The sequence below is a fragment of the Accipiter gentilis genome, chromosome 10, assembly GCF_929443795.1.
Source record: "Accipiter gentilis chromosome 10, bAccGen1.1, whole genome shotgun sequence".
Lineage (NCBI taxonomy): Eukaryota > Metazoa > Chordata > Aves > Accipitriformes > Accipitridae > Astur > Astur gentilis.
This window is the reverse complement of record NC_064889.1, coordinates 38,024,093-38,045,670: the sequence shown is the minus strand read 5'-3', so window position 1 is coordinate 38,045,670 and position 21,578 is coordinate 38,024,093. Positions and strand designations below refer to the sequence as shown.

Genomic DNA, 21,578 nt, shown 5'->3' with positions numbered 1-21,578 from the left:
GCTGGAACCCACCCAGAGGTGTTCGGGCACCCCATCCCTATACGGATCCAGCGATTCCGCTTGGATTCCCCGCACCTCCGGGGCTGGAACCCACCCAGAGGTGTTCGGGCACCCCATCCCCATACGGATCCAGCGATTCCGCTTGGATTCCCCGCACCTCCGGGGCTGGAACCCACCCAGAGGTGTTCGGGCACCCCATCCCCATACGGATCCAGCGATTCCGCTTGGATTCCCCGCACCTCCGGGGCTGGAACCCACCCAGAGGTGTTCGGGCACCCAATCCCCATACGGATCCAGCGATTCCGCTTGGATTCCCCGCACCTCCGGGGCTGGAACCCACCCAGAGGTGTTCGGGCACCCCATCCCCATACGGATCCAGCGATTCCGCTTGGATTCCCCGCACCTCCGGGGCTGGAACCCACCCAGAGGTGTTCGGGCACCCAATCCCCATACGGATCCAGCGATTCCGCTTGGATTCCCCGCACCTCCGGGGCTGGAACCCACCCAGAGGTGTTCGGGCACCCCATCCCCATACGGATCCAGCGATTCCGCTTGGATTCCCCGCACCTCCGGGGCTGGAACCCACCCAGAGGTGTTCGGGCACCCCATCCCCATACGGATCCAGCGATTCCGCTTGGATTCCCCGCACCCCCCCGGGGGGGGGGCAGCCTTCACCCCCAAGCCGGACCCAGACGCGGAGCCCTCTCCGGTGACTCCCCGCTCCCTTTTTTACCCCGTTCCTCCATCCCCAATCCCCGAGCGCTCCCCTCCCCGGGCCCCGATCGCCCTGCCCGTTCCCCGCCCCGAGGTGCCCGCATCCCCCCCCCACCCCCCCGGCTCCACCACTCGAGCTCCCCCGTGCGCCCTGCCCCGGGAACCGGCGACAACAACGACGACAACCGACTCCGAGACCGACTCCCCCACAACCGGAGCTGTCCTTCCCCACGGCTTCCCGGTTTTCCCTTCCCCACGGCTTCCCGGTTTTTCCTCCCACCCCCCCACCCCTTCCCCACGGCGGTCATGCCGGGACCACGCCGGGCTCGGCCGGTGGTTTTGCTGTTGCTGGGAGCTTTGCTGCTCGCCGATCTCTACTTCCACCTCTGGCCTCGGGCTCGGCGGGAGCTGGCGGGGGGTGGCCGGCCCCCGCCGTGTCCCTGCCGCCGCCGCCGCCCCGCCGCCGCCGCCGTCGTCTCCCCGCCGCCGCCGCCGCCGCCGCCCCGCTCCCGCACCGCCTCCGCCCTGCGGCGCCTTTTCGCCCCCCGCTCGGAGCCGGCCGGCCCCGCCGCCGAACCGCTGCTGGGCGCCCGCGAAGCCCTGCGATACTACCGGCGGAAGGCGGCTCGTTGGAACAGGTGCGTCCCGGCCAGACGGCAAAACAAACCCCTCCAATCCTCCCCCCCACCCCCATCCCCAAAAAAAAAACAAAAAAAAAACAAACCACCCGGGAGAATCCTCCGGGAGGCCCCGACACGGGCATCCGCTGCACGGGCATCTCCTGGGCTCCCCCTGCCCAGACGCCCCCTCCCCAGGCACCCCCTGCATGGGCATCTCCTGGGCACCCCCTGCCCAGACACCCCCTCCCCGGGCACCTCCTGGGCTCCCCCTTCCCGAAGACCCTCTTCCCAGGCAACCCTTGGGCACCCCCTTCCCGAGCATCTCCTTGGCACCCAGTTCCTAGACACCCCCTGCATGGGCATCTCCTGGGCACCCCCTTCCCAAAGATCCCCTTCCCAGGCAACTCCTGGGCACCCCCTTCCCAAACATCTCCTGGGCACCCCCTGCCCAGACACCCCCTCCTCAGGCACCCCCTGCATGGGCATCTCCTGGGCTCCCCCTTCCCAAAGATCCCCTTCCCAGGCAACTCCTTGGCACCCCCTTCCTGGGCACCCCCTTCCCGAGCATCTCCTGGGCACCCAGTTCCTAGACACCCCCTGCATGGGCAACTCCTGGGCACCCCCTTCCCAAAGATCCCCTTCCCAGGCAACTCCTGGGCACCCCCTTCCCAAATATCTCCTGGGCACCCCTTTCCCAGACACCCCCTCCCCAGGCACCTCCTGCATGGGCATCTCCTGGGCACCCCCTTCCCAAAGATCCCCTTCCCAGGCAACTCCTGGGCACCCCCTTCCCAAACATCTCCTGGGCACCCCCTGCCCAGACACCCCCTCCCCAGGCACCTCCTGCATGGGCATCTCCTGGGCACCCCCTTCCCAAAGATCCCCTTCCCAGGCAACTCCTGGGCACCCCCTTCCCAAACATCTCCTGGGCACCCCCTTCCCAGACACCCCCTCCCCAGGCACCTCCTGGGCACCCCCTTCCCAAAGATCCCCTTCCCAGGCAACTCCTGGACACCCCCTTCCCAGGCACCCCCTGCATGAGCACCTCCTGGGCACCCCCTTCCCAAAGACCCTCTTCCCAGGCAACTCCTGGGCACCCCCTTCCCGGGCACCCCATGCATGGGCATCTCCTGAGCACCCCCTTCCCAAAGACCCCCTTCCTGAGCATCTCCTGGGCACCCAGTTCCTAGACTCCCCATGCATGGGCATCTCCTGGGCACCCCCTGCATGGGCACCCCCTGCATGGGCATCTCCTGGGCACCCCCTTCCCAAAGATCCCCTTCCCAGGCAACTCCTGGGCACCCCCTTCCCAAACATCTCCTGGGCACCCCCTGCCCAGACACCCCCTCCCCAGGCACCTCCTGCATGGGCATCTCCTGGGCACCCCCTTCCCAAAGATCCCCTTCCCAGGCAACTCCTGGGCACCCCCTTCCCAAACATCTCCTGGGCACCCCCTTCCCAGACACCCCCTCCCCAGGCACCTCCTGGGCACCCCCTTCCCAAAGATCCCCTTCCCAGGCAACTCCTGGACACCCCCTTCCCAGGCACCCCCTGCATGAGCACCTCCTGGGCACCCCCTTCCCAAAGACCCTCTTCCCAGGCAACTCCTGGGCACCCCCTTCCCGGGCACCCCATGCATGGGCATCTCCTGAGCACCCCCTTCCCAAAGACCCCCTTCCTGAGCATCTCCTGGGCACCCAGTTCCTAGACTCCCCATGCATGGGCATCTCCTGGGCACCCCCTGCATGGGCACCCCCTGCATGGGCATCTCCTGGGCACCCCCTTCCCAAAGATCCCCTTCCCAGGCAACTCCTGGGCACCCCCTTCCCAAACATCTCCTGGGCACCCCCTGCCCAGACACCCCCTGCACAGGCACCCCATGCACGGGCATCTCCTGAGCACCCCCTTCCCGAACATCTCCTGGGCGCCCCCTGCCCAGACACCCCCTCCCCAGGCACCCCCTGCATGGGCATCTCCTGGGCTCCCCCTTCCCAAACAAAGATCCCCTTTCCAGGCAACTCCTTGGCACCCCCTTCCTGGGCACCCCCTTCCTAGACACTCCCTGCATGGGCATCTCCTGGGCACCCCCTTCCCAAAGATCCCCTTCCCAGGCAACTCCTGGGCACCCCCTTCCCAAATATCTCCTGGGCACCCCTTTCCCAGACACCCCCTCCCCAGGCACCCCCTGCATGGGCATCTCCTGGGCTCCCCCTTCCCAAAGATCCCCTTCCCAGGCAACTCCTGGGCACCCCCTTCCCAAATATCTCCTGGGCACCCCTTTCCCAGACACCCCCTCCCCAGGCACCCCCTGCATGGGCATCTCCTGGGCTCCCCCCTCCCAAAGATCCCCTTCCCAGGCAACTCCTGGGCACCCCCTTCCCGAGCATCTCCTGGGCACCCAGTTCCTAGACACCCCCTGCATGGGCATCTCCTGGGCACCCCCTGCACAGGCACCCACTGCATGAGTACCCCAAGCGTAGGTACCCTCTGGGCACCCCCACTCCAGGCACCCCCTCCACCGGCATCTCCTGTGCACCCACTTCCCAGACACCCCCTGCACGGGCAACTCGTGGGCACCCCTTTCCCAGGCATCTCCTGGGTGCCCCCTCCCCAGATACCACCTGCATGGGCATCTCCTGGGCACCCCCTGCGCAGACACCCCCTGCATAAGCACCCCAAGTGCAGATACCCACCAGGCACCCCCTTTCCAGGCATCTCCTGGGCACTCCCTGCATGGGGACACCCCCCCCCCCCCCGGCACCCCCTCTCTGGGCATCCCTCCTGGGTACCCCCTGCTTAAGCACCCCTGCCTGGACATTCACCCCCTGGGTACCCCCCCCCAGCATCCCCAGCCCTGCTTGTGCCCCGCTTCCTGGCTCTCTGCCCCCCCTCCCCATCACCCCTATCCCCAAAAACCAGCACCCCACGGCCAGGCAGGGCTGAGTAGAGGGGGTTTTGCTGGGAGGGGGCTCCCTGGGGTGCCTCCCGCTCCCACCCAGGGAAGGCCACGGGGTGAGACCCCGCAAGCCGTGTCCTCGCAGCATAAACACCTTTGTCCCATGTCATTTTTTTGGCTTGGGGCAGAAGGGGAGTCAGCCCCCCCCCCACCCCGCCGGCGCTGAACCCCAAAGCTGGTTCTCTGCATCCACCAGCCCTTAGGCTGGGGGACGACCGGAGCCCCCAGACTCCAGCAGCCGCAGTCCCCCAGGCCAGAGCCCCCCACGTCTCGGTGTCCGCCTCCACGCATGGGTCTCCTCTGATCCGCGATAGCGGTGTCGGGGTGCTGGCTCGCCGATCAGCCCCCCTCCTGTTCCCGCTGCTGACTTCTCCGCCAGAAAAGGCGCAGAGGCTTTTACTTTTGGAGAGCAAGGGATTCCCAGCTCAGAGCCCTCTTCTTGCTGCCTCTCCCAGCCCCAGCAACGGTTGCAGGAAAACTTCCCCGTCTTCTGCTCCTGGGGTGGGACTGTCACTAACGCCCCGTGGTCCCTGCCCCGGAGGGGACGGTGACCCTCAGCACCAGCTCTGAGCATCCACCGCCTGCACATGACCCAACAGCCGAGGGCCCCCGAATCCCCGATCTAACCCCTCTTCCAGGAGGGTTGCATCCAAGCTGGAAACAGCCGGCGTTCCCCGGCATCCCCTCTCCTCCCTGCGGCCCAGTTTCTTCCCTCGTGCGCAAACTGGGACCCAACAGGGACGGCCACCGTGATGCTTCTGCGCGGAGGTTCCCAACGTCGAGGGTCGCCTCGCTGCCCCTTTCGACAGGGCTGGGACGGTGCCCACCCGCAGGGGGATGGCAGCATCTCCTGGGGACCACCTCAGAGGTCCCTGCCCTGGCACCTCCTGGCTGCCCAGGTTTGGTTTCCAGCACCAAAGCTGGTCCCTGCTCTTCGCGTCACCCGTGTGCTGTTTGCTGAGCTGCACGGGCAGGATTTCCAAGCTCCCGCTTTCTCCAGTTGGATGCGTATTCCTCTTATTTGTGCGGGACTCACCCAGTCCCGGTTTCAGGCGTGATTCGTAGGAGAAAATGATGGGAAACGATAATGGAAGGAACCGAAAAATGACCTCGGAGCCGCCCCGTGTGCTTGGCTGGGGGTCACCCCTCCGATGCTCGCCCCTTGCCCGAGTCAGTCTGGAGCAGGTCGGATCCTTCTTCGCATCGTTTGGAGTCCACGGGCGGTGGGTTTGGGTATCCTCAGGACACGGGCCACGGCCAGGCTGTGCCACGGATCACCTTCAGCGGCACCTTCTCGGCGCTGAGGAACGCCTCCTGAAGACACCAGGATTTGGGTAGCAAGACGGATGTTTCCCAAGCGAAAGCCCGCTGCGGATGGGGAATTTGAATCACGGCACCTACTCGATGGCTCCTTAAACATCACCAGAAGCCCTGAGCACCCAGTGCCAAGCCCTTGCAGCAGCGCTGGCATTACGACCGTGCCAGCCTCACCTGCAGGACAGCCCCGGTTATTTGTCAAGAAGTCTGCATTCCCCGACTTTATTTACTGCTTTGTTTAAAGGTGCTGTTTGCAACGAAGCCGTGGTTGCACGTTGCCTTTTGTTCTGAGGTTTGGTTATGATGTGGCCAGCAGGAACGCTGTGATGCCATTTGCCCTTGGTTGACTTTGCTTTGCACCTCCAGGAAGGAGAAGGGAGGCAGAGTTGATTATTCCTCAGTCACTTTGAAATAAAATATATGATGCTCAAAAGCGGGTAAAGCTTTCAGAGAGCGTGCACAGGCCGAGGTGACACACAACCTCCCCTGCCGTTGGCGCTGCAAATTGAATATATAATAAGACGGCACTTGCCGGGGCTGATGTATTTTGTAAGACCGTTAATTTGCTGCGCACACGGAGGAATTTCTGCCTCACCAGAAGCACTGCAGAGCCCACGTCCTCTCCGATGCGGTCGGTGAAAAAGCCGTCCCTATAACTGCCGAGAGCGAAGAGCAGCGTCCTCTGTGGGACCCGGGAACCCATGGCTTTCTCTCCCAATCCCTAGGTTTAGCGAAGCTGCTGCCGTTGGTGAGGACTGAAGATGGTCCTGCGGGTGCAAGGTCCACACCAGCTCTCACCGAGCTGTGACCACGTCCGCCACCGGGCAGAAGAGGGTCCGAGCTGAGTGTCCACGGCCGTCGTCTCCTCGACTGGGTGACGGCCCGTTTCTGCATCACGCGTAGGTCTGACTGGTGGCAAAGCAGCTTCCAGAGTGGCAGGATGCTCCTCTTGAGTGGAACAAGCTATCGCTTAACCCCGGAGCTACAGCGCAGCGTGCCTGTCTTCATTTCTGCAGCCAGATGGACATCAGCTGGACCGGGACTCTCTGCCAGCTCACGGAACAACGCCAGGATAGGGCCCGTTTCGGATACCCCCAACCAGGGGAGCACAGCAGCCTCTGTCCCACCTCCACGCCGCTCGCTGCGTGCTGCCCGCTGCCCATCACCGTGCTTCTCCCCGGCGCTTCAATTAGGCCCAGGACTTTGATTGCAGGATGCAGAACCAGCTGGAGAGACTGATGGGGATGCAGGAAGGAAACAGCAAAAAACCCATCCATACCTCTTCAAAACCAAAAAAAACCCCAACCAAACCAATCCTTAAAAACTCTGAAGCTTGTTTTTATCATTGAAGGAGCAGCTTTAAGACACCGAATTCCGTAACTGGCTCAGTGCTGGGGGAGACATGGGGCGACTGAACAGCGGTGGCCGGCGACCAGCATCACCCCACACCGTTCCCCTTGCAGCCCAGTAGCGAGCTGGCTGAGCAGAGAGCTAGGGCAACCCCGGGGCTATTTATAGCAAGGTAGAAATGAACCCGGGTTTTCTATCTTTATGTCTTCTGCAGAGATCTGCACTTCCAGGGAAATATTTCAGGAATTCTGAAGGAAACGGGGAGGCAGAGGGAGCTGTATTTTGGGTTATTTAAAGGCTGGAAAGGGGCTCGCTGGCTCTGCGGCAGCTCACCCCGGGGCAGGGACCATGCGGGCGCTGGGCTGGGAAGAAGCCACCAGCCGGGAACTGCCTCCCCTTGCATAACCGCTGCATTTTTTTCCCCATCGGTAATCCATTGCTCACTGCCACCCCGGGGCGGGGGGAACAGCCTGTGTGTATGGGAGGCAGGAGAGCAAATATGGTAAAATATTTGGGCAGCTTCCCCACGGGAAAAATCCCGAGTCATTCTTCTAAATTATACTGGGGTCTTTCTTGTCCCCCGGCAAAGGGGTTAAGGTTGTGACTTGCCCACACAAGACCTGGTGCGTGGCAGCACGCTGGAAGGTCGAGGCAGGTCCGCCGGAGCCGACAGCATCCCGGGGCCACATCCTCATGCACGGCCTGCCAGCCGAATCTACCGACAAGTCTTAGCATGCTCCCGTGTCCGCCTTCTCCCGACTCAGGGGGAGCTTCTGTCTCCTTTGCGAGTAGCCTGAGCAAAGAGCCGGACCAAGAGAGAAATGCTCCGACACTCTTCTTTCTGACCACGCGCTCGTGGACTTTGCACCGTAGCTGACCCGATCCAACTAAAAGGCAAACAAACCGGGAGAGGGGACGGGCTGCTCTGATCCGCAGATATGTCACATCTCTCCGTTTCCTAGATTTTTCCCAGGACGTTACTGAAATGTGTCCCTCGCTGCCAGGAGGGTTCATCCCTTGTTCATGGTTAGACTGGACTAACCACACTGTTTAACCTGCTTGGATGGAGAAGGATGATGGAAAAAAAAAAAAACCCAACCGAAACCCAACGCTTTCCTGCTGGTCTGAGCAGGGAAGCAAAAATACCAGCAACGCCCGTGAGCCCTTTCCAGCCACCAGTGCCAACTGCTTGGCCCAGAAACACCTCGGTGCATGGTCAGCACCCGCTTGCTGCAGCCACCGCTGCGAGCCACGCAGCGTGGCAAACCCCGGCAGAGCCACTCTGCCATCCCCTGCCGTGCCCACGGATGCCCGCGCACGCTCTGCTTTCCCACCACGCTCTCCTCCCTGCTTTCGGTTTTGTTTGCGTTGGGAAAAAAAATTAAAAATTCAGAAAAAATCAGGAAAAACTAAAGGCAGGCAGGGAAAAGTCTCCTTTCATCTTTTGTGTTTCCCAGAGCATGTTTTGCTAAGGGTCTGGACTGGGTCAAGTGAGGCACGCAGCACCTCCCTCTCTCCAGCCGCTCCATCCCAGCCTTCGTTAATGCCCCACTCATTATCAGCCCCCAGCTCCTGTTTTCTTTCACGGATGTGTCTTGGCACTTTCAGTGCGAACTGAACTTCGTTTTCCCTTTATCAGGACCAGCTACTCCGTACATGGCTCGGCTGGCGTTAATGAGAAACTAACGCTCTGTCCTCCACCGGGTGGAATAAGTGACCTTTCGATTGCAGTTTAGCAAAGCGTGGGTCCCAGCCATGGAGGTCTCAAGGTCGAGGAAAATGCTGATCAAGTTGTGTGATATTTCCCCCCCCGCCCCCGCCTGGGACCTCCAGCTTCAGAAAAAAACCTCTGTCAGAGGTGTAACGACCTTAAAGACAGTCCTCTGCGGAGGCTCGCTTGGACAAGACCCCGTTGTTCTCCTGGGCTCTCCAGACACCTCCCTGAGCATCAAGACCCAAATTATCTGCTGTCACACCACATCCCCTCCTCAAGTCTGGCCTGAAGCTTGCAGTCCCTCCAGGAAGCACTTCATCCATCCCATAGGCCAGCTCTTGTGTGGCTAGAGATGTGGTTTAGCTCCAGCCATGCCCTCACACCCGTCCTGGTCCTGGTGGGGCGAGGAGAAGACAAGAGAGTCCCTTGTGTTCCCACCTGAGACTACTTTCCCAGGGCTTTGTAGAGGCAAGAAGGCGACACAATTTGGCCGTCTCAGCCATTGCTCCCTGCCTCAGTTTCCCCTCAGGTAGCACCCAAAGTCCTTATCCACCCCATACCCCCCAGCTCTGCTCCCCAGCACCCTCCCCACTCCGCAACAGCCTCTGGGCTCGGAGCAATAAGGGTTTCCATCCCGTGGCTCATCCTCATCACCCCGTAACCGCTCTTTTCCAGGAGACACAAGCTTTACAGGGAAGAGCTCAACCTAACGTCCCCGGCAGCACCGCTGCCGCTCCGGCCGGAGGCCAGTTGGCTCCAGTTCCACCTGGGCATCAGCCGGGATGGGCTCTACCCACGCTCCAGTCCCACCGTCAACAGACTCCTCCGGGACATGCAAGACTTCACCACTATCAGCGCCGGTAAGCACCCTCCTGCCACGGCGATGGGACCCCATTGGGAGCTTCATGGCGTTGGGGGGTTCCAGTCCCCCCAGGTCACATTTGCAAACAAGACAGGGGCTGTCGCTCACCGGAGGAAGCCCCGAGCCCTTTGCCGGCTTCCCGGCAGGTTTTGTGCTGTGTAGTTGCCATACCCTTACCTTGAGATGGGAGAAAGGACTTGGCTGTAGCCCTCGATCCAGCATTTTTTGGTGCCAGCCGTGCCGGGGATCCATTGCATGGCAGTTTAATCCCAACAGACTGCCTGAGCTCCCCGCTCCAAGGGGACTGCACCCCTCGCTGGGCACCGATGGCAGCGCTCCCCTGCATGCCCAGTGCTGGGATGGGGGGGGTCAGAAACAAAAACTTGAGCCTGGTGGGGTCTCACCATTCCTCCTGCCCTTGCAGACTACAGCCAGGATGAGAAAGCGCTGCTGGGAGCCTGCGACTGCAGCCAGAGTGAGTGCGACGCTTCGGGTCCCTGCTCTCCCCTTGCCCGCCGTCGCTTCAGTTGACCCCAATCCCCAACTCCTCCATCCTAAATACAGCAAGGGAAATGTAAAGCCAGGCAATGCCAGGCCCTTCTCCCTCCAATTAAAGCCCGCCACCCCAGCAGAGGCTGGGATGTGGGTGCCAGGACACCAGTATGCCACTGGTTTCTACTGGGGGGCGGGGAGGAAAAAGTCCCGCAGAGGACATAACAAGGCTGTTGGGAGAAGTGCCAGAGGAAAATCTCCTCTATGGCACCGGGGAGAAGGAGAGAGGAAAAAATAACAGCAGAAGCAGAGGGTCGCAGCTGGAAGGAGCTGTGGGATGCGCTCACTGGGGTGGAAAGCTGAATCACGCCAGAGCGCACAACCGGTGCTTCACGGCGCGCCGGCGAGGCTTTCCAGGCGGCTAACGTCCCGTTTCCTCCCCAAGTCGTGAAGCCCAGCGGCGTGCACCTGAAGCTGGTCCTCAGGTTCCAGGATTTTGGGAAAGCCATGTTCAAGCCCATGAGGTAAGGCACAACGGCAGACCCTCCTCCCCAAGCCCCCCCGCCGGCGTATCCATGAACCGAGGAGCCCCGAGCGAGGGGTGCGAGCATCCTTGGCAAGAACAGGCACACCACAGCCGCGTCTTTCCTCCCCTGCGCTCAGCTACCTCGACAGCTGAAAAGGTTTAATTATTATTGGCGGTTCGCACCATCCCAGACACGCACGGATAAACACCAGTGTTCCCACACTGCTTATTGACATTGGAAATTTCTCGGTTCATAGATACCAGACGGCGAAGGACCTTGGGACACTTGTTCTCCTGAGAGCTTTGCTGTTAGGGACTGCCCGTTTCTTCTTCTTCCCCAGCTGACTTTGTGCTTTACCTTGTTTCTCCTTGGATTCCCCAGAGTATTTCCAAGAAATAGCCATCAGTCCCGGTCACCTCAAACAGGAGTTTTAAATTGCTTCTGCACTTATTTGTAGCCCCTTGGGACTCTTCGCATTTATTCCCCCTCACTTTATTTTCCGTGCACAGACACGGCAGCTGGCAGCACGCCGACTGCGATGGTTTGCTCATCCGGAAAGCAGCCAGCTCCTCTCCTGTTGGTTTCCATCTACCTCTGCCCGGTGTCCGGGGAAAGCATCCGTGCATTCAGCTGAGCATTGCCTGTGGGCTTTCCTGCACTATACAGCTGCTTGGGAGGCTGAGCATGCAAATTCACAAGCTACACGTATCGGAGCACTGTGTGACAGCCCGAAAATGAAATTAAATGAGCTGCTGTTCCCATCTCAGGGATATGACAGCATCAAACCTGAGCTCTTCTCTGCCTCCCACGGGGACGTGAGAAGTGCAGCATAGCCTCTAGCATCTCCCAGTGTTGTACCCACCTGAAATGCTGCCCTAAATAAGCGGGTCTAAACTCCGACACAAATGGTTTTAAAGCCCACAGTCAGCCCTTCTGCCTCCCTCACCCACCCAGCACCGAGACGGGGCACGAGCGCTGCTCCCTGGCACAGCCGGCGATGGTCCCGGCTCAGCACCGGGAACTTTGGGTCCTGGGCTGGGCAGCAAGCACCGCAGTTGTGCCCGGTGGCCCTGGCCATCGACGGCCGTCCCCAAGCACACCGTGCTTGTTCCACCACTTTGCGTCCAGGCTGCCTGCCAGCTGCCCGCACCGGTGCCTGCCCGCACTGCTTTGCTTGGTTAAGTTAACCCCTTTGCTCTCTCCCAGGCAGAAACGCGAGGAAGAGACTCCCGAGGACTTTTTCTACTTTGTCGACTTCCAGCGGCACAACGCGGAGATCGCCGCCTTCCACCTGGACAGGTAGGAGCTTGCCACGGCGTCTGCCCGCTCCGGCTGCCAGCACCCCGTCCTCTGCCCTCGGGGAGCTTTGGCACGAGAAAAGCCGTGCTGAGCCCTACAGACCTGCTCAGCCTTAGAGAAGCGATCGCTTTGCAGCACCCTTTCGGGAGAGCCGATGCGTTTTCTGGGGATGGGGTGGCTCCGGCTCTCGTCTGAAGCCGAGGGGTCAGCTTTGCCTTGATCGCGGCACAGGAACAGGCTGGCGGGTAAAGTCCAGGTTGGAAACGGGTCAGGTATTTGCCTGGCCATCACACAGCCACACGCACGCGGTCCCCGCCGTGCATCGAAGTGCAAAGATTGAGCTCTGGCCGCAGTCTGGATCCCCTCCCAGCGAGGGAGTCACAGGCTCAATCGGCAACCAAGGCGTGTTTTATTAGATTGAGATAAACCGCAGCGATGCAGTTTCAAGCCCTCAGCTAATGAGCAATTAACCTGGCACCTCTTCCCAGCAAGCTTTGTATTTAATAAAATCAAAAATACCCTTAGTAGAAGAGGAAGGCAGCAGCCTTCTTCCCCTTGATGGGATGAGTATTGAACATCAAGGAGAAGTGATCCCTGATGGGGGTCTCCAGGTCTCACACCCAACTTATACGATAAGCAGGACTAGAGCGTAAGTCCTGGAGCTCAAACTCTGAGCGAGGGAATGAAGAGAGCTGAATTCCCTTTCCAGCTCTGGCCCTACATCACTGCGGTGACTTTGCTTGACTCAGCCACCATCCGCCTGCATCTCAGCTCCACCACCAGAAAAATGAGGCCGGACTGCTTTTCTGAAGTGCTTTGTGGTTTTTAGAGCTGAAAGATGCTAGATGAAAGCAAATGATTTTTTTTTTTTTTTCTTCAAACATTGCTCAATGAGTAACAGGCTAAATCCTGTTTCGTGCCCAATTCTCAGAAGCAGAAGGCATTAGCAAGGAGAAAAGCATAGCATTAGCCGGTTCGCCCCGTGTTACTGACTCAGCAATCAACAGCAGCTTTGCACTCACTGACATGAATGCTTTTCTGCCCCAGGCCCTGATTTTTTTAAGAATATTTGAGATGAACCAGCTGGGCATGAGAGCCTCTGAGTGGTGAGATGCCTCTTCACCTCCCGCTGTCTCAGCCACGTTGTACCAGGTTCAACATATCTTTTCTCCACATCAAACCCAAAATCATAGAAGGGCCCGAAGGGCTGTTCTGGCTCCTGAAAGAGCCAGCTTGTGTGCAAGGGGATGGGAGAAACCGGTTAGGGAAAGAGACAGGAATCCTGGAGAACATCCAGAGTGTTCCAGGCAGCAGCTATTAAAATACCAAAATCTGAAGTCAGCCAGGTTTTGGTCCAGAGGGTAAAATGATCCTGGCTATTTGCTAGAAAGAAGCTGGGAGAAAAAAAATCCACATGGGTACAGTCATCAGAAGGCCCCTGGTTTACCAAGGGAAGGGACGAGAGCAGGATCTGCTGTCCCACCTTGCCATCCTGTGCTGTAACGTCCCTTTGCACCGTGGGCACTGAGCAGCTGTCCCTTTCGTGCAGGATCCTGGATTTCCGGAGGGTGCCACCCACCGTTGGGAGGTTGATCAACGTCACCAAAGACATCCTGGAGGTCACCAAGAACGAGATCCTGCAGAGCGTCTTTTTTGTCTCGCCAGGTAGGCAAGCACTTGGCTGCCAAAAGCTCGGATTAGACGTGTCGGTCCGTGTGGGTGGAAGAGCAGGGTCTGGATGCAAAAGGGGCCGGCAGGACTTGTGCTGTTGAGCAGAAATTAAATTCTTGGGTGAAACATGCACAAAGACATAGTTACGGTAGAGGCGGCCCTCAGCCTCCAGCTGGAATCATCTGCCAGATCTACTCGCTTGCCCAATTTTGCCCAACCTTTCCCCTAGCGTAGGCCCAAATCTGTCCATCAGCCAAAATCCAGGTATCATCCACGATTTGGCAGTTTCACGTCCATGATGCGGTGACGTATGCCGCACCACATGCGGTCACCATCATGCGATGGAGAAGAGGTCGGTCCAGGCTCCCTTGCGGTTTCCCGCAGATCACAGCTCCTTTACCCTTTCTCCTCTCTCTTCTCCTCCCAGCCAGCAACGTGTGCTTCTTTGCCAAGTGCCCGTACATGTGCAAGACCGAGTACGCGGTGTGTGGGAACCCTCACCTCCTGGAAGGGTCCCTCTCCGCCTTCCTGCCCTCCCTCAACCTGGCACCGCGACTCTCCATCCCAAACCCATGGATCCGCTCCTACTCGTTTGATGGAAAAGAGGAGTAAGTGGGTAAATGATGCTGCTTCCCATATCTGCATTGCAGGGAGCATGCGGGAAGGAGAATGAGTGGGGTACAGACACACGTACAGAAATTGTATGGCCAGGCAGAGGAAGGCCAAGGTTCAGAGATTGCCCGTAATTAGTCTAATAACTCTTAATGCCTGGGCATTGACGGGGTTTGACTTCCAGTCTCCTGCGTGCGCAAGGAGGGAGATTTAAGTCCTCCCGCTCTCCATCTCTGCGCAGGGGACCGGCTTTGGGGTGCTGGTGGGACACAGCAGCAGCAACCACTGAGTGCATCTGCCCCTTCTTCTCCGTCTCCTGCAGGTGGGAAGTGAATCCGCTCTACTGCAACACAGTGAGGGAGATCTACCCCTACAGCAACGGCAACCGGCTGCTTAACATCGTTGACATGGCCATATTTGACTTCCTAATAGGTACGATGAAGAGGGAAATAAAATTCCTTCCTTCCGTGGGGCCTTCAGCATCAGTCTGTCTGCCCTCCCATGCCACGGTGTTTCTCAGAACCATCCCTTCTGCTCCAGAGACAGTTTTGGGAAACTGCTGTCTCCCCACAGCCAGCCAGCACAACCCCTCCTGATGTGCAGGCGAGGGGGAGCCCCCAGCCCACCCCAGCAAGACGAAAGCAGAAGCTCTGAGCATCTTAGGCGCTACCAGCAAGCTGACAAGTATATCATGCAGATCTGAAAGAAAACGTAGGATAGTTTAGAAAATTCCTTGGTCGCGTGCAAGGAAAACTCTTTTCCTCTGTCTGCCCTTTAACAGGGAACATGGACCGTCACCACTACGAAATGTTCACCAAGTTTGGGGACGACGGCTTCCTCTTACATCTGGACAACGCCAGAGGGTGAGGCTGTGGGAAGACGTCGGCGATGGGGGGGTGGGGGAAGGTGGTGGGCTAAAGCTCTAAAAGCACTAAAGCTCTGCGATCTCTGCTTACCCCCGCTCCAGGTTCGGACGTCATTCCCATGACGAAACCTCCATCCTGGCCCCGCTCTCCCAGTGTTGCATGTAAGTGCCAGCTTCATCTTCTTTCCCAGACACGTTGGTGTTCCCACCAGGAGGGACTGGCAGCACTTACTGCTGGAAGTTACCCGGGCTTGGCTCCATCCAGCAGAGCAGGGAAAAATCCCCCCGCTAATCCCAGCCAAGGGGCCAGGCTGGACACTAGAGCATAGGAATCACAAGTTGTCCCTGAAATAGGGATTAAGCTTCTACGTCAGTTAAGAGTATTAAGCCGTGTTACGCTGCAGCCCGCTACGGTGTTGTACAGCTATCCTTCCTGGATACCTTCCCGTTGTCGCTGAAAGGACTTGCAAGCATAAAAGCTTTCCCTGACAGACCAGGAGACGTTGTCCATTGGCTCAACCCCTTCCAGAAGTGCCTACTAGCATTTCCCAGCCCACCGACACGAGGTGCTATCAGCCCCGTTTGTCTGACATGAAGCTCAGACATCTCTATCCAAAAGCCTGGTAGAACTTTGATACAGTTAATCAGGTTTCTTCTTCCTGTGGCATTAAAGAGAAGCTCATAAATTTTACTATTTGAATCCTATCTTCCCCCTTTATTAATTCACATAAATCATCAGCTGAAAGTTCAATTTAAGAGACAGAAAAAGCTGCTCTTCCCTGTGGCTTCTCTTTAGGAGATGCCTAACCTATTTCCTCGCTGTACCTGCTCCCATCTCAGCCTTGGGCTGTTAACTGCACTCTCTCCCCATACACTTGCATTACTGGATCTAATTTTAAGAACTGTTATTTGCACCCAGCGAGTCTTTTCATTTATAATTGCAGGCTCGCAGAGAATCCTTCTTTTGAACTCCTATTTTGTGCAGTTTAAATTAAGTCTGCCTCTTAATTTGGCCTGCATACAGTAATATCCACAGGTCAGATCCTTCCTGTTCTTCCAGATCCACCTCCCACAAGCTCTTCCTAATTTATTTCTCCTTGTAAAAGGCAGTGGTAAGAAAACCTGTAAGTCACACCTTGTAATTAGCCAACTAGGGCCGAGAACAAGCATAAAAACAACTCATGTTGCCCAAGGGAGACACACAAAACCTCATTTCCCACAACAGCCAATCCATTCGGAGTGCGGGAGCAGCCAAAAACACTTGGAAAGGAAGAAAAAAAAAAAAAAAGGTTTATTTGAGTAAGCACAGAGGCCACAGATTTCAGCCTGCCCTGACCAAGTAGCCGGACTCAGCTCACCGAGTCACCTCCTTGTTCCTACACGAAGTCAAGCCATGTACACCTTAGCAGGAACAAACTCCTCCAGCCACTCCAGACGAGAAGGACCACTCAAACCGCGGCGATGCTGAACAACAGGCTGCTCGCTTGCCTGTTAAACACGTTCATCTCGTTCCCAGCCGAGTTCTTCTCCAAGTTTGGCTTCCAGCAGATTTAAGGCCGGTATTTTTAGCTACCTTTCACAGCTCCCCCACCAGTCCTTGTCCCACACGCTGAAGTCTGCTGCTTTCCTCTCCCAGCCTTGCTCCCAGTACAGTAAATGGCACAGATACAGCCATGCAGCAAAAGATGGTCTTTTTTCTGAAAGGGCCAAAACCCTCAATAAGGCACAGATAGGCCCCAAAACAGCCCCCAGTTAACCCGGCACATGTATCTTCTTGGCTGGTGAAGTCCCTAGAAGGCTCTGGGTCAAATCTTCGACAATTCAGTACAAGAGCAGGGTTACAACCACCCTGCGGGAGAGGAGCAGGGCCAGCAACAGGATTCCCACCTCGCGCTCCTTTCCACGTTCCCCATTATTTCTTGTGTAACCGTTAAAGCATTAAATAAGCCTTTCCCCACAGGGTCAGACCATCCCGTTCTCCACCTCCAAGCCCTGTCACTGTTCGGACCAGAGCAAACACAGCTGGTGTTTACCCGCAGCAGCTCCTCGGAGTCAGCCCTTGCCCAGAAGGAGAGCGCACACGCTCTCGTTTGCTGCAGTTCGCATCTGCTCTGTACAAGGCTTTCTCTGGCAGCAGCAGCAGAACCTCACAGCCATGCTCCGGCAGTGATTTAAAGCCTCATTGCCAGGCTTAGCACTTGATAAAAATTTTTTTTTTAATTTTTTTTTTTTTTTTTTGGTAGGAATATTAATGCAAGCCTGGCAGCAGGCAGCCAGGACAACAGGCACAGTTTAAGTCGCCTGCCCAAAGCCATGCACCTCACTCAGGTGCTCCAGAACGCTACCAGAACCTGGTGCAATTCAGCAACATCTCAGCCAGGCACAGCAGCAGCAACAAGCCTTTCCACCGGCATCTGAACAGCATGTGTCCTCTTAAGAGTTGCAAAGAGCCAGATCGCTGTTGTCAATCGATGCCCTGGGTAAATAACAGGCATACAAAGGCAAATTCTGGAGCTGGTTAAAATGTTTCTGACTACACCTTTTTCCATCTGAAAATTCTGGCTCAGCTAAATAGGGATGGCTCCAAGCACATGGACTACTTTGTTTCCAACGTTTAAGGAGCAATAATTAAAACCACCGATTAACTTCAGTATTAGAGATGCTAAAGTCAAAACACTTTTGCTGAGGATTAAACAAATGATTTCAGAATACTTAGTTTTGTTCCTAGAAGTGTTCCAAGACTTCATCCCACTTTCTGTCAAAGGGAAATATTTAAATCTCAGTATCTCTTAAGGTGAAAAGTCACAGTTAAAGCAGTTGCAGGGAATACTCCCTCTTTTTGCTCAGAGTTCTGACAGAAGATTTTTTTTCCTCATTCATGCCTCTTCATTGTACCTCGCCCTCTGCCCCCACCCTATAAATGTCATCCTGGGAACATGGCACCACCCTGCAGTAATCTGGGGAGCCGGGTCATCTCTGAGTCAGAGAGAAACCATTCATTACTGAGAACTTCTATCATGTTTTTCTCTCTTGATGTCAGAAATCTGCAGTACAAATACTCTGCAGTCTGGAAAAACAAAGGAAGAAGCAGAGGTTTCTGCAAACATTTTCATTTCCTTCAGAAAGGGAAAGCTTTTGTTCCAAAGTTCTTTGTCAAGTATCTTCACCCATCTCTGCCCTCCCTCCTTCCCCTACTACCAAGGGGCTCAGACAGCTGGTTCTTGCTAGGATGCCGCAAGAAGTTTGCATTAAGATGTCCGATTTCTTTTTTTCCAGAATAAAGAGGACAACGTTATTACGACTCCAGCTCTTGGCTGAGCCCGAATATCGGCTCAGCGACATGATGAGGGAATCCCTCCTGCAGGACCGCCTGGCACCAGTCCTCACCGAACCCCATCTCTTGGCTTTAGACAGACGGTTACAGCTTATCCTGAAAGCTGTGAGAAAATGCATAGACACTTACGGAGAAGCCAAGGTGGTGGCCAACGACACCACGCAGCCCGAGACTCCTGCATCTGACAGAGTGAAGCTGACCACTTAAAACAGTCCTTAACTTATGCTCAGAGGTAGGGAAAACCCCTGCAAGGCAAGCGGCAAGGTTTAATAGCTGGTCATTTCCATCTACAAACACTTGTGGAGACTGAGAGGGGAAACTCTTGGGAAGATCCTCAAGAATCACACTGGGCTTCCATGCTGGGTACTCAACCAAAGCTTCTGGGCTTGGCCAGTGTGTTGGTAAGTTGTGGTCTGACCGCAGCAGACCCTTACACCCCGAACACCAGCTCTCTGGTGGAAAAGCAGCGATCTCCTGTTCTGTAGTTGGTCGTGCCTTTGGGAGAGCGGGGGAACACACGGCCGTTGGTTTGCTCAACCTGCACAGGATCTCGGTCTTGCTAGTGAAAGACACAAACTAGATCCAAGAATGAGGCTTGAATAAAGAGATGCCAAGAGCATTTTCCTCTTATTAAGGCTCTGTTCTGTAATCAAGACTGTGTATTTGAGAAAAAGAGCAGTCTTACTTCACAAGGGCAGTACCTGCCACTGAGACAAGGTAACAAACATGTTGATTCAGCGTGGTCAGACTGAAGAGCGTCTGTCCAGTACTCACCAGCAAGCCTGCCCGTTGCCTCCCAGTCTCTTCAGTGGTGATCAACCCACACCACTCTGATCTGTGCGTGTCATTCAAAAGCCCACTGCTTCACAGGGCAGTAAAACCAGTTCTGCTTTTTTTTACCTGCCTCATGGGTGGAAGAGCCAGTTTGGGTTATGGGGAAAAAGGCAGATATGTGTTGCCTTTGACCCCAAGGTGGGGGGGGGACGGCGGGGAGGAACCAAAACGAAGAACAAAAAAAGCCCAAAAAGCAAAAACCCAAACTGCTCAGAGGCATACAACTATTTACAATTCAAGAAGCCACCCACTTCTGGAGAAAACATTTTGCCAAAGTGGAGGGGATTTATCTCAGGTCATCTTCTCATAGCTTTAAAATCACTTAAGTTGTCAGAATTCCCTGGGAAATAGAAACGGTATCCTGCCCCCCCATCTCTGTGCATTTTGAGGAGATGCAATAGGAACTGGAGACCAAAAAAGTGCAGGCAGAGACTTATCATAGATCTTTCAATTTGCAGTTTTCCCCTTGCCTCCCAACGATAAGGCTTAAGAATAACTCGATTACTGAAGCTCCCTTTAACAGCTTTTTCTTTTAACTGTTCAAGAACAATTGCACTGAGCCTTTTGGCAGCCTAGGGAAAGTAGTTGAGAACTTTGTTGATAATTTATCATCCTTAAAGAAAACAAAACAAAAACCCCCAAAAAACACCACAACCAATCTACTAGAAGCTCATTCTAAACTAACCTTTAAGTTAAACAAAAAACATCTACAGCACTGCAGACTTTTTGGAGGAGAATGCTAAAACCATAGCCCAAATGTAGTCAGGCAGCAGTTGTTAGGTTCTCAGCAAGCTGCTGCACCTACCACTGGCTCACTTTCTCACGGGCTGGAATTTTGCCCAACCTAAAGGGAACTCAGTGACGCTGGCAGCAAGCACCTGGATCATGCAAGGAAGGAACAAAGCTTGTTTGGCCACAGCTATCGTTTTTCACAGGGGACTGTGGTGACATTTAATTCAACTCCATAGCAATTCTACAACTGACTACCTGTCTCCACACTGTAAAACTACAGGAGAGATGGTAGTTGTAATTTGAGTATGTCCCCTACAGGTGCCTATCCTGTTCTTTTGTACACTTGAGGAAGTTTGGAGTGTTTCTACTCAGCAAAGATTCCTCCAATATTCTGAAGCCACAAAGGTTAGCAAAAAAACCCCCACAACCACCCAACCAACCAAAATTACAACCGTACACCATGCTCTTTCAGGCTCTCTCGACTTGTGATTCAGCCATCTCCTTCCGTTTCCAGCTTTCACAAAAGCAAGGTTTTAGACAGTGTCAATCAAACAAACAGAATTTTCGATGCTGGTGGGCTTACAGACCTTTTTACTCTTGTGGACAGAGAATGGATGAAAATAAAGGGATTTAACTCACCTTCAGCATGCACAGTACAGCAGTTATTTCAGCACAGGACGCTCTATTCCCAAAGTTGTATCTCCCTCTACCGGTGACTTTCTGTCCGCTTGCCACACGTGACACCCAAAATTAATTCGATCAGTGTCACAGAAGGGTTACTGTTGGCTGCTTGAACAGGAAGAACATGGCAACAGAAGATAAGATTCAAAGTACAGTTATAAATTTGGAAGTGGAAGTTTTAAAGTTTCTTTTTAGGTAATAAAAAAGTTTTCTGCCTTTTTTTTGGTCAAGGGGATGGGGGAAAGGGAGGACCAGATGCAGGAAACAAACCCATGGGTATTTAAATGGCTGGCACACTAACAGGGGTTGCAAGGTTGCTTTCTTATTATTTTTATTCTCCCTTACATGGTAGCTTTTCAGTGTGTCTTCAAAGTTGGGGGATACTTTTCTCAGAACCAGGTGCAAAACATGTCGTCTGAGCTGCTTTATGTCACCACTTCTCAAACTTTGCCTGCTTCATCATAGTGTGAAAATCCCACTTTTTTATTTCTCACCATCTGTCCACAAGGAGTCATTCATGATTAATCATCCCTTGTTCAAAACTTTCATTAAGGGTATGCAGAGATGGGAGCAGACAACTTAAAAAAGCTTATGAGCTCCAAAAATAGTGGCTGGGCCAGGAATTAGCAACCTTAACAAGAGGTCAAAGCAGCACGAGTTGCTAAGAGACACTCAGGCAAGACGCAGGTACCTGCTCATTTCAAAAGCGATGATGTGCACCCAGTGCCAGAACTCCAGAGAAGTTCCCAGGTCACAGGCACAGGTTGTCTCATGGAGACCAAGCTCTCTGGCAGGCTCCAGAGGCGAAGGTTCAGTTGTGCTATAAGCTAGGACTTCAGCTCAAGCCTTCAGAGTTAACACAAACCTAATCCATTAAGCTTCTTAGTTTCTACCACCTCTTTAGTAAAGTATCCTCTGAGGCCAAAGGAAAACAAAATATAGGGATGGGGGGGGGGGGGGGGGGGGAACGACACCAAACAAAAAAGACACTGATTGCA

At 55.5% G+C, this 21,578-nt stretch overlaps 1 protein-coding gene across 1 annotated transcript; it reads left to right on the top strand.

The window, feature by feature from the left end:
• Positions 1-1,018: 1,018 nt before the first annotated feature.
• FAM20A (FAM20A golgi associated secretory pathway pseudokinase) lies at positions 1,019-18,963 on the top strand. Its single transcript, XM_049812819.1, has 11 exons — positions 1,019-1,352; positions 9,347-9,531; positions 9,958-10,008; positions 10,471-10,549; positions 11,759-11,851; positions 13,401-13,516; positions 13,950-14,130; positions 14,457-14,566; positions 14,916-14,997; positions 15,102-15,161; positions 18,276-18,963. The coding sequence occupies exons 1-11, from the start codon at positions 1,021-1,023 to the stop codon at positions 18,538-18,540; spliced, it is 1,554 nt and encodes a 517-aa protein (XP_049668776.1). The 5' UTR covers positions 1,019-1,020; the 3' UTR covers positions 18,541-18,963.
• Positions 18,964-21,578: the final 2,615 nt, after the last annotated feature.

What these genes read in the sequence shown, in the direction of transcription:
- FAM20A (XM_049812819.1), top strand. Translation starts at nt 1,021, where the DNA reads ATGCCGGGACCACGCCGGGCTCGGCCGGTGGTTTTGCTGTTGCTGGGA. An exon ending in AGCCTGCGACTGCAGCCAGA is followed by an intron (nt 10,009 to 10,470) that starts GTGAGTGCGACG and finishes TTCCTCCCCAAG; the next exon opens with TCGTGAAGCCCAGCGGCGTG. An exon ending in CGTCTTTTTTGTCTCGCCAG is followed by an intron (nt 13,517 to 13,949) that starts GTAGGCAAGCAC and finishes TTCTCCTCCCAG; the next exon opens with CCAGCAACGTGTGCTTCTTT.